The sequence below is a fragment of the Hyperoodon ampullatus genome, assembly GCF_949752795.1.
Source record: "Hyperoodon ampullatus genome assembly, chromosome: 12".
NCBI classification, from domain to species: domain Eukaryota; kingdom Metazoa; phylum Chordata; class Mammalia; order Artiodactyla; family Ziphiidae; genus Hyperoodon; species Hyperoodon ampullatus.
In genome coordinates, this window is record NC_136925.1 from 71,565,911 (window position 1) to 71,579,581 (window position 13,671).

The 13,671-nt window shown below is 33.6% G+C and overlaps 1 protein-coding gene across 5 annotated transcripts in view; it reads left to right on the forward strand.

The window, feature by feature from the left end:
- Positions 1 to 13,671, forward strand: part of STXBP5 (syntaxin binding protein 5) — a gene marked incomplete at its 5' end in the record, with an annotated part of 160,535 nt that overhangs the window by 41,829 nt on the left and 105,035 nt on the right. For all 5 annotated transcript variants that reach the window (XM_079716847.1, XM_079716848.1, XM_079716849.1 and 2 more), the window contains 3 exons: positions 5,776 to 5,910; positions 7,455 to 7,518; positions 11,432 to 11,515. In XM_079716847.1, the coding sequence (XP_079572973.1) occupies positions 5,776 to 5,910; positions 7,455 to 7,518; positions 11,432 to 11,515 (283 nt within the window). The remainder of the gene's footprint in view (positions 1 to 5,775; positions 5,911 to 7,454; positions 7,519 to 11,431; positions 11,516 to 13,671) is intronic.

The following is a 13,671-nucleotide window of genomic DNA, read 5'->3' on the forward strand; positions in this document are numbered from 1 at the left end:
GAATGCAGCTCCATTTAGTGACACACTGAGGGAATGCAACTTTATCATCTGTGTACTTCTGTTATATTGGTTTCAGTCACCCCCTTTTTTTGGCTTAACTTGTCCATTTTAAAGTACCTTATCAGTCTCAATTTAATATGCCGTTCTTATATAACCTTATTAGTGTTCACTGAGGTTTAATGTTTTCCATGTGCTCTCAACTATGTGTATTATAAATTATTTTTGGTATAACCTTTTGCTTTAATAATGTCAGCACATAAGCTTAAATTAACTTGATCTCCTGGTATCAGTAAAAACTGAAGTCACTGTCATTTATTATGATCTTTATCACATTAAAATAAAAATTAATCTTTATAATAAAAGTGCATGAAAAACAATAGTCATGAATTTGTTTTTTTGTTTGTTTTTGTTTGTTTTTTAATTAATTAATTTATTTATTTATTTTTGGCTGTGTTGGGTCTTCGTTGCTGCACGCGGGCTTTCTCTAGTTGTCGTGAGCAGGGGCTACTCTTCATTGCGGTGCGTGGACTTCTTATTGCGGTAGCTTCTCTTGTTGTGAAGCACGGGCTCTAGGCACGCGGGCTTCAGTAGTTGTGGCTCATGGGCTTAGTCGCTCCACGGCATGTGGGATCTCCCTGGACCAGGGATCAAACCCGTGTCCCCTGCATTGGCAGGCAGATTCTTAACCACTGCGCCACCAGGAGAGTCCATGAATTTGTTTTTAATCTAAGGTAATGTTTTAGCTTCATGATACATGCACTTGCATTCCTAAAAAGTTTTCCTGCGGTCTTCTTAACCTAATTCTAAAACTATAAGAATTTGTTTTCCTGTATGTTTTTATAGCTTGTCTTCATTTTCAACTAAAAATTTTAGTTGAGTGGATTATATTATGTAATAGATCAATTATCTATTGCTGCATATCAAAACATCCCAAAATTTAAGAGACTAAAATAGCAGTTATTTTGCTTGCTTATAATTCTGTGGATCAGCAACTTGAGTTGGGCTCAGCAGGAATGGTCTTCCCCTGTAGTCGCCTATGTACCATGCTCATCTGGTTGCTGAGGTGGCTTGGATGATCTAGCTTGCCTAACACATGTCTGGTGGTCGTTGCCATCTATGGGTTGGGCCAGTGTCTCCAAAATGTTATTCTGGGCTTCATCACATGACATCTGGGTTCCAAAAGCGTAAGGAAGAGAGAATCCCCAATGTGCAAGTGCTTTTCAGATTTCTGGTTGTGGCACAACAGCTAATGTTCCATTGCCCAATGCAAGGCATGTGGTCAGTCCTAGCCTAAGTGGAGGGGAGGACTATACAAGCGAGAGGATACAGGGAGGGGGATGAGATCTTTTGGGGCCATCAATGTATTTTGCCATATGTGATATTTGGTTCACTGTTGAAACTTTCTATTTATTTTCAGTATTTTTCACATCTTTTGATCTGAACTCCTTATGAATTGGCTATTCAGTGCCATTTGTTTCATGACTACTTTTACTGAAAAATATTAGATTTCTATCATGGATCACTTTCTTAGATTCATTAAATAACAACAAATCTCTCTCTCTATATGTATATGTGTACATATCAGACATGCACATAATATATGTATATAGTTTTTAATATGTGTATATATTTTAAGTATGCTAATATGTTATTCCTTTTAAATAATCAATTAGTATAATAGTTTCATCAATTTAATTATTACATAAAAGCTTACTTAGTTATATATTCTCTTAATTTTCAACAGAGGAGGCTAAGATTCTTATTTTGTAAACAAGGAAATAAGGTCATGTTTATATAACAGATTGAAAAGACACTTTTAATTATAATAAGTAAAGTCTAGTTTGTGTTAACCACCAGTTTTATGTTTTGGTAACTGACTGATTAAATTGCCCCAAATTTAGAATCTTGCAGTTCGTGGTAAGGCATGTTGATTGACTTGCTTTTTTAGTAATATGTTTTGGGGGACCACATTTTCTTATTGGCCTTTCCCTAAATCACTGGCATGGTATTATTTTATTTGATTGCAACATTGAATTTTATTTTTCTCACTATTCCTAATCCAATCTGTTTATTACCCATTAAAATTTGCTAGTTAATAAATTATCAAGTTAATTGTGATAAAAACTATTTGACTTTCCCCCTTCTCAGTTGACTCAAATAATGATGGTAATAATGGAACAGAGTAATTTTTAAATTTGGTAGTGCATTGTACAAATACACTCCTATGATTCGTTTTTTTTTTTAAGTGTACAAGACTCATTCTAGGGACAGTATTAAAGTCTTCGTGTCAGATCAGTAAGTAAACAGTTTAAGTTCCTCCTTAAAATGTTAAATATCAAATAGGATAAAGATTAAAACATAAAGTTGCTTAAAATTTCCCAGCAATGTAAGTTGGTTTTATAGTTGACTGGGGAAAAAAATCTTACTATGGCAGCTTGTATTGAAAAAGTGAGCCTAAGGAAAAGTTCTAGATTTTTTTCTGAACAGTAAAGAATTTATTCTTCATTTCTTTAAATATTTGAGAAACAGCTGCAGTATGGTATTGCTGTGCTAGGAACAGAAAATATTGTATGATATATCCAGAATGTCTGCCCTTAAGGAGATAAGTTCAAACTTTGTAAACACATTATTTAAATAATTTTGTTAGTATTAAAATCAGAGATGGATCATGTAATTGTATTAAGCCAATAACTACTGTTTTTTGAAGAATAATGGGAAATTGCAAAATAGAACAGATCAGGAAGTTGGATATTTCTGATTTTTTAAAATCAAACCGTCATTATTTTCACTTATTTATTTTGAAATTATTTTTGAATTTTCAGAATATTTGAGCTATATTCATGTTTTAGTTTAAGGCACATTTCAAATGAAATATTTGGGTTTTGTTTGTTTGTTTGTTTTAATATTTATTTATTTGGTTGCTCTGAGTCTTAGTTGTGGCAGGCAGGCTCCTTAGTTGCAGCTCACCAGCTCCTTAGTTGTGGCACTGAAACTCTTAGTTACGACACGCATGTGGGAGCTAGTTCCCTGATCAGGGATCAAACCTTTGTCCCTTGCATTGGAAGGCGGATTCTTAACCACTGGACCACCAGGGAAGTACCAGAAATAGTTATTTTTATGATATTTATTGCATTGTTCATTTTGTATCTGGCGTGCTATTATTGTACCTTATTTTCTTGATGTCATTAAAATTTGTCATATAACTTCTAATTGGTAGAGTATCACTTAGTTTTTTTATAATAATTAGCTAACATTTATTGAGCACTTACCTGTGTCAGGCCCCATGTTAAGCATCTACCATGCTTTGTCTTATTTGATCCTCAGGTGAACACTAAGGTAGATGTGCTTTACCACTTAGAAACTGAGGCTCTGAGAGACTGAATGGTTTACCGAAGGCCACATGCTAGTGGGTGACAGAGCTCAAATTAAATCCAGGCAGTTTAACTCCAGAGCTTGTGCCTGTGTATCAATCAGAGTCACAATCTTATTTTTCATAATTCCTAAAGCCACAAATCTCTGAAAACAAAAAATTTTAAAATAGCTTAATTTAGGTATAATTGACATATAATAAACTGCACATATTTAAAGTAATAAGCCATTTGATAAGTTTTGACACATATATACACTCATGAAACTGTCAATCAAGATAATGAACCTACCCATCACCCCAAAATGTTTCCTTGTGGTAATCTCTCCCCTCTTCTGTTACTGGCCTCTACCCTCACAATCCAGGCAACCATTGATTTGCTTTCTGTTACAATAGCTTAGTTTGCATTTTCTATTGCATATAAATTGTATGTGGAACGATAAAATATGTCTTTTTTGTCTGGCTTTTGCTCGTCTTAAGGATTTTGAGATTCACTGGTGTTGCATGTATGCATGTTGTATGTTGTATGCATGTTCTTATTTACTACTGAATAATATTCTAAGTATATAACACAATTTTTTCATCCATTTATCTGGTGAAGGACATTTGGGTTATTTCCAGTTTGGGTCTGTTGCAAAGCTGCTATGAACATTTGTGTACAGGTCTTGTGTAGACATATACTTTCCTTCTTTTGGGTAAATACCTAGGAATGGGATAGGTGGATCATATGGTAGGTGTAACTTTTTAAGAAACCGCTAGTGACTATAGGTAATAACACTGTGTTATGTATTTGAACTTTGCTAAGAGAGTAGATCTTAAATGTCCTCGTCACAGGAAGAAAAAAATTCTTACTATACCTGTGGCTATGGATGTTAACTTGACTTATTGTGGTGATCATTACATAATACATACGTATGTTGAATTATGTTGTACGACTGAAACTAAAGTTATAGGACAATTATATCTCAAGTAAAAGAAACTGCCAAAAATTATACCTCAGAAATAATCAGTGTGTTTACAAGGTGCTACCACCATATTAGGTAATATATAAATACTTATTAGGTACCTTTGTAAAATGTGGAAAATTCTGCATTCTGAAACCTATATGGCCTTAAAGTTTTCATAAAGATACTGTGGACTTACTGCCTTGTGAAGTAATAAGGTACTATAAGATTTTTTTTGATTCAGTAGTCATTTCTTTGCTTTGTTAAATTTACATAAACCCTTTGGAAAGATGACATGCTATCATATAAAACACTCAACAAAAAATATAGATGATGAACCTTAAGTAATTATCTAAATGAACATTAACTCTAGGAAATAGTGAGAACATGAGTTGCATGTATTTATTTGAAGTGTTTTCATCTTGAAAATTCTCTGTAATGAAATTATGTTAATGGGAATAGCAAATGTTCTGTATGCTGTATCTTGCCTAACGACTACTGTCAGTTTGAGGGTTCAGCAGTGATTATCATCATTGTGTATTATTGAAAGGGCTATTCCATTAAAATTTTAAATAGTATATTTTGAGAGATACAATAGGTAGTCTGAAGAAAATGAGCATTATATGGTTTCATAACATACAATCTTTATTTATTTGTTTTTACTAAAAATAAGTTCTACAAAAAGGACAAGGTATTTTCCATTCTTAACCTTGTTATCTGAGCTTATATAGAAAACGTTAGAAATTGTTGGAATGATTATAAAGTTTAATACAGGCATGTAAATTATTATTATGTGTCAGTGAAGGACTTTTATATCATCAGGACTTAGAAGGAGATAGTTTTGAGCATATTCCAGTATCATTGTCTAAGCCTAAGTACAGAGGATCTTAGCCCTTCCAAAGGCTTACAAGTTAGTGAGGAAGGTAGACTCTCTTACAAGGCAAGCCTGATAGAGATACAAAAGTGTTGGGGTATCAATTTGAGTGAAGGTGACATTTTAACTAAATCTTGAACAGAAGAAGAACATGAGGAGGAGGAGCATTTTGCGTAGAGGGAGTAGTCAGCACAGGTACCGAGGTGGATTCGTGTGGTTAATAACTTCTGAGAAATACGGTAGTACCTAGGGGTGATGTGTTAGACTCACTTTGTGGCTTTAAAGGTTAAATTTGTCGTATGTCTGAAGTAACACAGTGGATAACATAGCCAGATTTGAAACACATACTAATGTCAAAACTCATCTTCTTTCTATCAGGTTATGCTGTCTATTTACTGTAAAGACTTATATTTGACATTAAAGTTGAATTAGCATAATTGAATATTAACTACAATGAATTGATAAATCTGATGGTTGTATCTTCTTTGCTTTTCCTAAATTGTATATGTCATTATTAACCCTCTAATACAGTTAATAAAGTTTACCAGATATTTTTCTGATTTCCTTTTTGGATATGTTTTCTCCTGCAGGATTACATTTTGCCATCTGCCTTTCCAGAGTAAGTGGCTCTATGTGGGCACTGAACGAGGTAATATACATATTGTCAATGTGGAGTCGTTCACACTCTCAGGCTACGTCATTATGTGGAATAAAGCCATTGAACTGTGAGTTTGAACAGATATTCCATATCTGAAACTATCAGTACCATATGTGATAATATTATATAATAGCTAATTAGTAAGTATAGAATTAAATTTTTAATATTAAATACAGATTTATCAGCCTTTTGCAAGTATTGCCCCATTGGCAGTTTGAAACTTTAAATGCTTTACATATATCTACATAGATACATATACGTATTATATATAAATGTGTTCACATATATATAAGCTATAGCACAAGTTTAATAAAACCATTATTCTTATTAGGTGAAAAACATTCCAGATTTTTTTCTGTTCATTTATCATCTAATTATTTTTCTTTCAAATGCTTGGTCATGCCCCACTAAATTGATTTCATGACCCACTAACAAGTTGCCACCAATGTTTAGAAAACACTGATCTAAACCACTACTTGCTGTGTTTTAGTAATTACCAAATATAATGTAAATGTTTATAGTATAACATTGCAGAATTAATTTGACAGTTAATTTTCCTTAGTTTTGATATGGTAATGATTGCTTTTATTTAACAGTAATGACAACAAAAACTGGGTTGTGCTATAGGGCCCTAAGGATCTTTAGTGCTAACTTTTCACTGTCGTAGAATCTTATCTCTTTCTCTAATTTTTTTCTTATATTATTTAGACATAAAAATCAGAATTTAAGGATATTGGCAAGGTTCATTTTCAACATTTCTTCTTGTTTATAAACAAATAGTTCCATATTGCTGCATTCCACAGAATTTGACATAAGGATAAATTTGTGGCATATCTCCTAAGTAATGTGTTGTTGCAGCTGTAATGGTGTATTAAGTTTGGTTTTCCTTCCTTTATCAGGAACATTGTTATTTCTCAGTCCCTTGGCACAAGGTTTTCTAGGTCTGTTCTTTGAGTTGATCACAACATATAGCGGGGAGGCCTGGTGCAGGTGTCTGTGTGGTTTCACAAGTGGCTCTCAATGAAGTGGACTGGCCTCTCAACTCTTAGAGTTTATGAATGGGTTATTTCTGCTTATTTCTACTCTATAGGCATCAGTTCAGCTACATTCTTATCTGTATGACTTCTTTTTTCTCTGAGCAAATATTGGTGGCATTATTTTGTTGATTTTTTAAAAGCCATAATAGAATTTTTCTTATTTTTGGTATGAACTGTGGAACTAGATGAGATGCCCCAACTGGAGGCTAGAATTGAGTAAAATAAAGATAGCAATATTTTAGATGCTGCTTTATTTTAAAATATTAACTTTGAGAATTCTACCATGAGAATAAATTTTCTGTGCTAAAATACAAAATTGAAGATTCTTTCCTATACAGGAAGTGTACATAATTTTAAATTTGCTGACTTATATCAATGTGAGAGCCACTATTTTTCCTGATTCCTATGTTGATCCATATTGAGAACTATACATCTGTTACTGATCACTTGCTGAAATGTTTTCAACCTTTGTAAATATATCTTTATTTTCCATTCATTATTCTTATTGTAATGAATATGTAATAGTATTGCAATTTTTAATTGAGAAAAAACATCTTAACTTTTTTTCTTTTAGGTCATCTAAATCTCACCCAGGACCTGTCGTCCATATAAGTGATAATCCAATGGATGAAGGAAAGGTAGATTTTTTAGAATATATATATTTATTACTTAAATGCATAAATTTTGTATTTTTAAAATATGCAAACTATTCCAGAACTACACTTACTCTGCAAAGTTGAGATTGATAACAAAGGTGGTATATCATATATACTTAATTGCTTATTTATGCATTATGAAGAACAAGTGAAAATTAAAATATTTACATTTTAAAGAAGAAAGCTCTAAAACAAGTAAAATTTAATAAATACAGTTAAAGGTTGTTAACTAGTTTTTGGCTTATTTAGAATAATTCCCCTTATTTTCTGATAATCCTGACAAAAACCATTTTCTTTTGGTCTTGAATTCTTTTTTTACACTAGTTAAACAATTTTTATAGTGCTTATCACATAACATCTTATGTTAGAGTTGTCTCTGTATCTCTCTCCCCTAAATTTTTCTCCATAAATAGCTCAGACCAGTAGAGATTTTTTAAAAATAATACTTAATTTTTTTATACTTGAAACAAGTTTCATGCAGTCATTACCTAGGTGTTGTTAATTTAGGTTCATTAGTACTCTGAAAAATAATAAAATTTTCTTTTCCATTAATCTCTACTTCTTAATTCAAACCAATCTCTCAGTAGTTCTATTTAATGATATTTTTTCTACTTATAAAATTTCATGAAAATTTGTCTGCATCAATACTAGAAAGTTAATCAGTATCAGAAATCAGTGAAATGAAATTTCTGGATTTTGTGAAGTTTATTCAGGTTTTTCCTTTTCTCAGTTAGTGAGAGTGGTAGAGCCTATATGTTAACACTGTTCTGTTAACCCTGGGAAAACAAAAGGATAGCGGTACTGTTTAGAGCTAGCTTATATCATACAATTGTATGGTTTGAGAGAAACTACATGAAGCAAGTTACAGTAACCTGTACCCTCACTTTACTTACTTATTTTTGGTATAAGATAATTGTCTAAAAGCCAATCTTTGGGTGGGAGACCTGGTGGAAGAATTGAAAACTTTCCTTTCTTCTACGTTGAATCAGTCAGTAAATCATTTCAGTCCTTCCATTGCAGTGTCTTTTCTATTCAATCTCCTTATGACCACTGCAGTTCAAGGCATTCCAACCCATTCTTGAGTCATTTCCAGATCAATCTTCCTAGAGTGCCATTTTAATCTTATTGCTCTCCTGTTCAAAGGCTTTCAGTGGTTCTGCAGTATCTAACAAACAAAACAATGTTTCCTTAAAACATAGCCCTAGGTTTCATTATCTTTGAGAACATCTTTACCTGAATGCAATGCTGAAGCAAATAGTTATTGTTGTCCACATGTGAGCTGCTCTTTACTACCTCCATGCCTTATTTATATAAGTCCCTCTGTTTGGAATTCTTTCCCACTGTTCTTTCTCTGCTGAATTCCTACTCACATCTTGAGGCTCAGATTAAATACATATCTTTCATGACACCTTTCCTGATAATCCTAACATAAAATGTTTTCTCTCACTTCCAAATTTATTAGCACCTTAGTTGTGCAATTTTCTATTTATAAGACCACATCCTTCAGTTAGTTCTTCTATTTTTTAATATTTAGGAGATTGTAGGGATTAAAGTTTAACTTATTGGCACAGATTTCTAACATTCTTAGGAAGATACAGCTGGCTAGAGGGGTTAAAGTTTACTTTAACCCTCTTATGTTATTAAGATCTGGATGGGTAAAAATTATTTTTTAAAGTTACATAGCTACTAAGTGGCAGATCTAAGGCTAGAGCTTAAGCTATCTGTGTCCTGAGCAATCCAGTATTGTTTATACTGTATATCAATTCTTAAATTTTATATTTTTCCATCTCTTTCCTTATTCCTGAAGTTCCTCTCTTACTTCCCCCATCAGAAAATGCCATATACATGTCCAAGATATTTAGAAGGACTAGAAAAAGGTAAAGGAAACAAATACCAGTTTTGTTTTTTTTTCCAGAAAGAGTATGTATTTCAGATTGCCGAAGAAAGAAGAGTTTATGTTAGGAAAATTAAGTGTACTTCCTACCAAGGTGGGAAAATCTATTTTGTTAGTTTCAATGACTCATTCTTCCAAATGTCCCCGTAGTCTGAAATCCACTAAGTTGCTATTTAGTTAAAGTTACTGGGTCTGCCCCCAAATTTGTTCATATCTCCAGATTACATGAACAGTTATTGGCTAGCTACCAATCATTCATGTATTTATTAAACAAATATTTATTGAATAGCTACTATGCATTAGGCAGTATATTAGATATTAGAGACATATAGATGAAAATGCATTTACTAGTGTAAGAGAAGAAGCATCTCCGTCTGTCCAGAGGAATTGAGTAGGCTTACCCAAGGAAGCAACACTAAATGCTTAAAAGTGAATAAAAAGTGAATAAAAGTGCATTAAAAAGGGAGAAGGTTTCAAGCAGGGGGAATACTGAGATTTGGAAAATGCCAGTGCAGGAGGTGGTAAACAGTAGACAGTTTGTGAGGCAAGAACATGATTTCATTCCGGAACTTATTCATTCACAAAAAATGTATTCATTCACAAAAAAAGTACCTACAACATATCAGGCTCTCTGTCTTATGTTAGAGGTATAGTAGTAAACAAGATAAAATCAGTTCTTGCTTAAATAGAACAGTGTTACAGTTTGCAAGAGAATTCAGATGAGGAAAAAGACATTATTTTATTGTCTAGTGACCCTTCAGGTTAAAAAATGTACAGGTTGCTGTTGGAGCACATAGGAAGGGCATTGACTTACATTTGGTAGGTCAAGGAAGACTTTCAGGAAGAAGTGATAGCTAAAATGACATGAAGGATTAGTAGGATTAGTCAAGCAAAAAGGATGACATTTGAATGCAGTGGCCCAGTTAGGGTGACAGAATGGGCAAAGGCGTAAAGGTAAGAGAGAGCATGACCTGAAATATATAATGGAATGTATTGGGTAAGAGGGATGTGGAAAAGGATGAAGCTGGGGAGGTGAGCAGAGGCCAGACCATGATGTATCTTGTAGGTCAGATTATTCAGTTTGGACTTGATCTAAAAATAATGGTAAGGCATTAAAAAGTTTTAAACAAAAAGCTTACATTACATGATCAGATTTGCATTTTAGAACTATCACCCTAGCTGCAATATGGAATGGGTTAAAAAAAGGGCCCAGACTGGAGAGTCAGAGAGACCAGAGACTAGAGAAGAGATTTTTGTATCTTGAACCAAGAGAGAGGTATTGGAGGTGGAGGAAAGTAAATTAGAGAGATATTAGAGTGTACTTTTTAAATTACTTGATGATTTTACCTGGTAGGGGAGAGACTAGAGTTAAGGATGACTCCAAGGTTTTTGCCTGAGCGACTTAATGAATATTAAAATAAAAAAGAATGCTGAGAGACACTGCAATAGGGAATACCAGAAAAGGAGGGTAGGGAAGAAAATAATGAATTCACTTTTGGACACATTTATTTTGAGGTTCTTGTGGAATAAATATGTGAACATGTGACCACTGGAATTATAAGTCTGAATCTCATGAGAGAGGTCTAGGCTAGATATAATTTGGAACTAATCAATATATAGATGAGTAAATGAGATTGCCTGATAATGTGTTAAATTAGAAAAGTCTGTAAACTTTAAAGCACATGAAAATGTTAATTTTTATTAGTAACATATTAATTAATGAAAATATACCCTCTGGACTTCAAAATGGTACTGTTTTCATTTTCAATAATCAGTTGTATGATATATGTTGAATCCCTAATGATCAAAGGCATATAAATATGCAATGCAGTATTCCCATGTCATCCATGTGATTAGTAATTAGCAATGCAGATGTTTAATTATATTATAATTTCATAGCTGAAGCATATGAATGATAATAATTATCTTTATCATCAGCAAATAAATGTTTCATATGACTTATGTCATTCCTAGGTAATGTGGCATTTTCTTTTATTACAGCTTTTGATTGGCTTTGAATCTGGAACAGTAGTGTTATGGGACCTCAAATCAAAGAAAGCAGACTACAGATACACCTATGATGAGGTAATAACATTATTTTTGCTAATCAAAAGCTGTTGTCATTTCTCTAGCTCAGAACGGCTTCTCTAAGAACTTAATTAGTGTTTTTTAGTCAACCTTTTTAATTGCAATAACGTACATTTTTTGCATATATATGAAATAATATATTAAAATAGGTCAAAAGATAGAAAAAAAAATCTCTGCAACTCCTGTCATTTGGCCATCCAGTTCCCTTACCTCACATCCCAATGTTAGTTTCTCATGTATTCTTCCAGAGGTATTTTCTGCATTTACAAACAAATTAATAAATGTATGCTATTTTTAAATTTTATACAAGTGATAGTATGCTGTAAATATTTATAGTTTGCTTGCTTTAGGATCCAAATAAAGACTGTGATTGATTGATTTTGTCTTTTTTTGCCCTCAGATTTCCTATAAATTGGATGGTTTACTGAGGCATGATCATATTTAGTTTCATTTTTTTCATTTTTAGCAAGACCATTTCATAGATGATGCTGATGTTCTTCTACCAGGTTGAATATTAGTGTCTGTTTGTGATTTTAGCAGCCAGTGACGTTCAAGGCCTAGATCTATTAGTGCATAGTTGTTGCAAAATAGGGAAGTTCTAATTTTATAATTCCTTCTCTATCTATTATCTGGGACACTTCAGTAAAGAGAAACTTCTTGTCTACTCTTTTGGTTATATAGTAGGACAGTTCAGATAGGAAAGGCAGGATAAATGCTTGATTCTTTCTTTTTATTTCAGTATTTACTCTAAAGGGGCTGTTCTCTAGTAATCTTAATGATGGGTAATTTGTTCTTGTTTTCTGTTTCACTGTGTACTCAAAGATTTAAACATATTTCATATGCTTCAATACACTGAAGTTATTATCCTTATTGATTTTCAAATTGTCCCATCTTTGGTCAGTGAATCTCTTCCAATTGTTTCCCGAGTCCTCTGGTGATAATACTCTTAGATAGCTTCCTTGCCATCTGTTATAACAAAGTATACCTATTAATCTTGTATATTTCTGTCCCAAATTTAGAATATCTTTTTCCATGAAACTGGCCTCTTTCAGTGTGAAATGGTATCTAGTGACCATAATTTGGGTACCAGGAGTGTTCACAATTTCCAATTCAGTGAATAGATCTAGGAAATGTGTAAGTGGTTTTGTTTGTTTGTTTTTGAGAAATATGTCATGTGTTCATATTGATGCTTTCAGTTGCTCAAGCAGACTACCTTGAGCAACTGTAGCAATACTTGGAATACTTTGTAAATGTCTGCATATTATCTTTGTAAGCTTGACTAAAAGAATTTCCTTGGGCTTCCCTGGTGGCGCAGTGGTTGAGAGTCCGCCTGCCGATGCAGGGGACACGGGTTCGTGCCCCGGTCTGGGAAGATCCCACATGCCGCGGAGCGGCTGGACCCGTGAGCCATGGCCGTTGAGCCTGCACGTCCGGAGCCTGTGCTCCGCAACGGGAGAGGCCACAACAATGAGAGGCCCATGTAACGCAAAAAAAAAAAAAAAAAAAAGAATTTCCTTTGCTTTCATAACTGTATACTTTTTGTATTTAAAGCTTTTTAGTTAGTAAGTATTCCGTGATTCACCAATCAAGATCTTGAAATTATTTTAAAAGAATATTTTTAATAAACGGTTCTTGTCATTTCTCTGGAAGCTTTGGCCTGTAGAGCTGTTTCCTATGTCAAAATGAAAGCACATTTTAAAAACTGACTTTTTTTTGTTTTGCTTTTGTCATTTAAATAGTTATCTTGGCTTTAGCCACTATGGAGTCACAGGGAATTTACCATGTCACCTTAAATACACTGGAAAAATACATGAGAGAACAGTTTTTAGAAATTAGCAGGTAGTGTAGAACAGGGATTCCTTAGAGAGGGGAAACAAGGTGAACCCTTCAATTGCCTTAGCTTATGACCTGGAGAGATCTTCCAGGTCTCAGCCCATGAAGGGGGAAGGAGGGAACCTACGTTAATAAGCCCAACAGTCTCCCTGAGTTGAGGAGGCAGAGTTGGGAAATTTGGGAAGATATCCATAGCTTATAGGACAAGGTAACAGAGAGTAGAGAACTGCCTAGAGATAGTTTTAAAAGTTCGCAAGGAGCCCTTCACCCTGCGTCTTCAGCTGAATACTGATTACCGCATGGGTGTGAGGCTTGGAAAA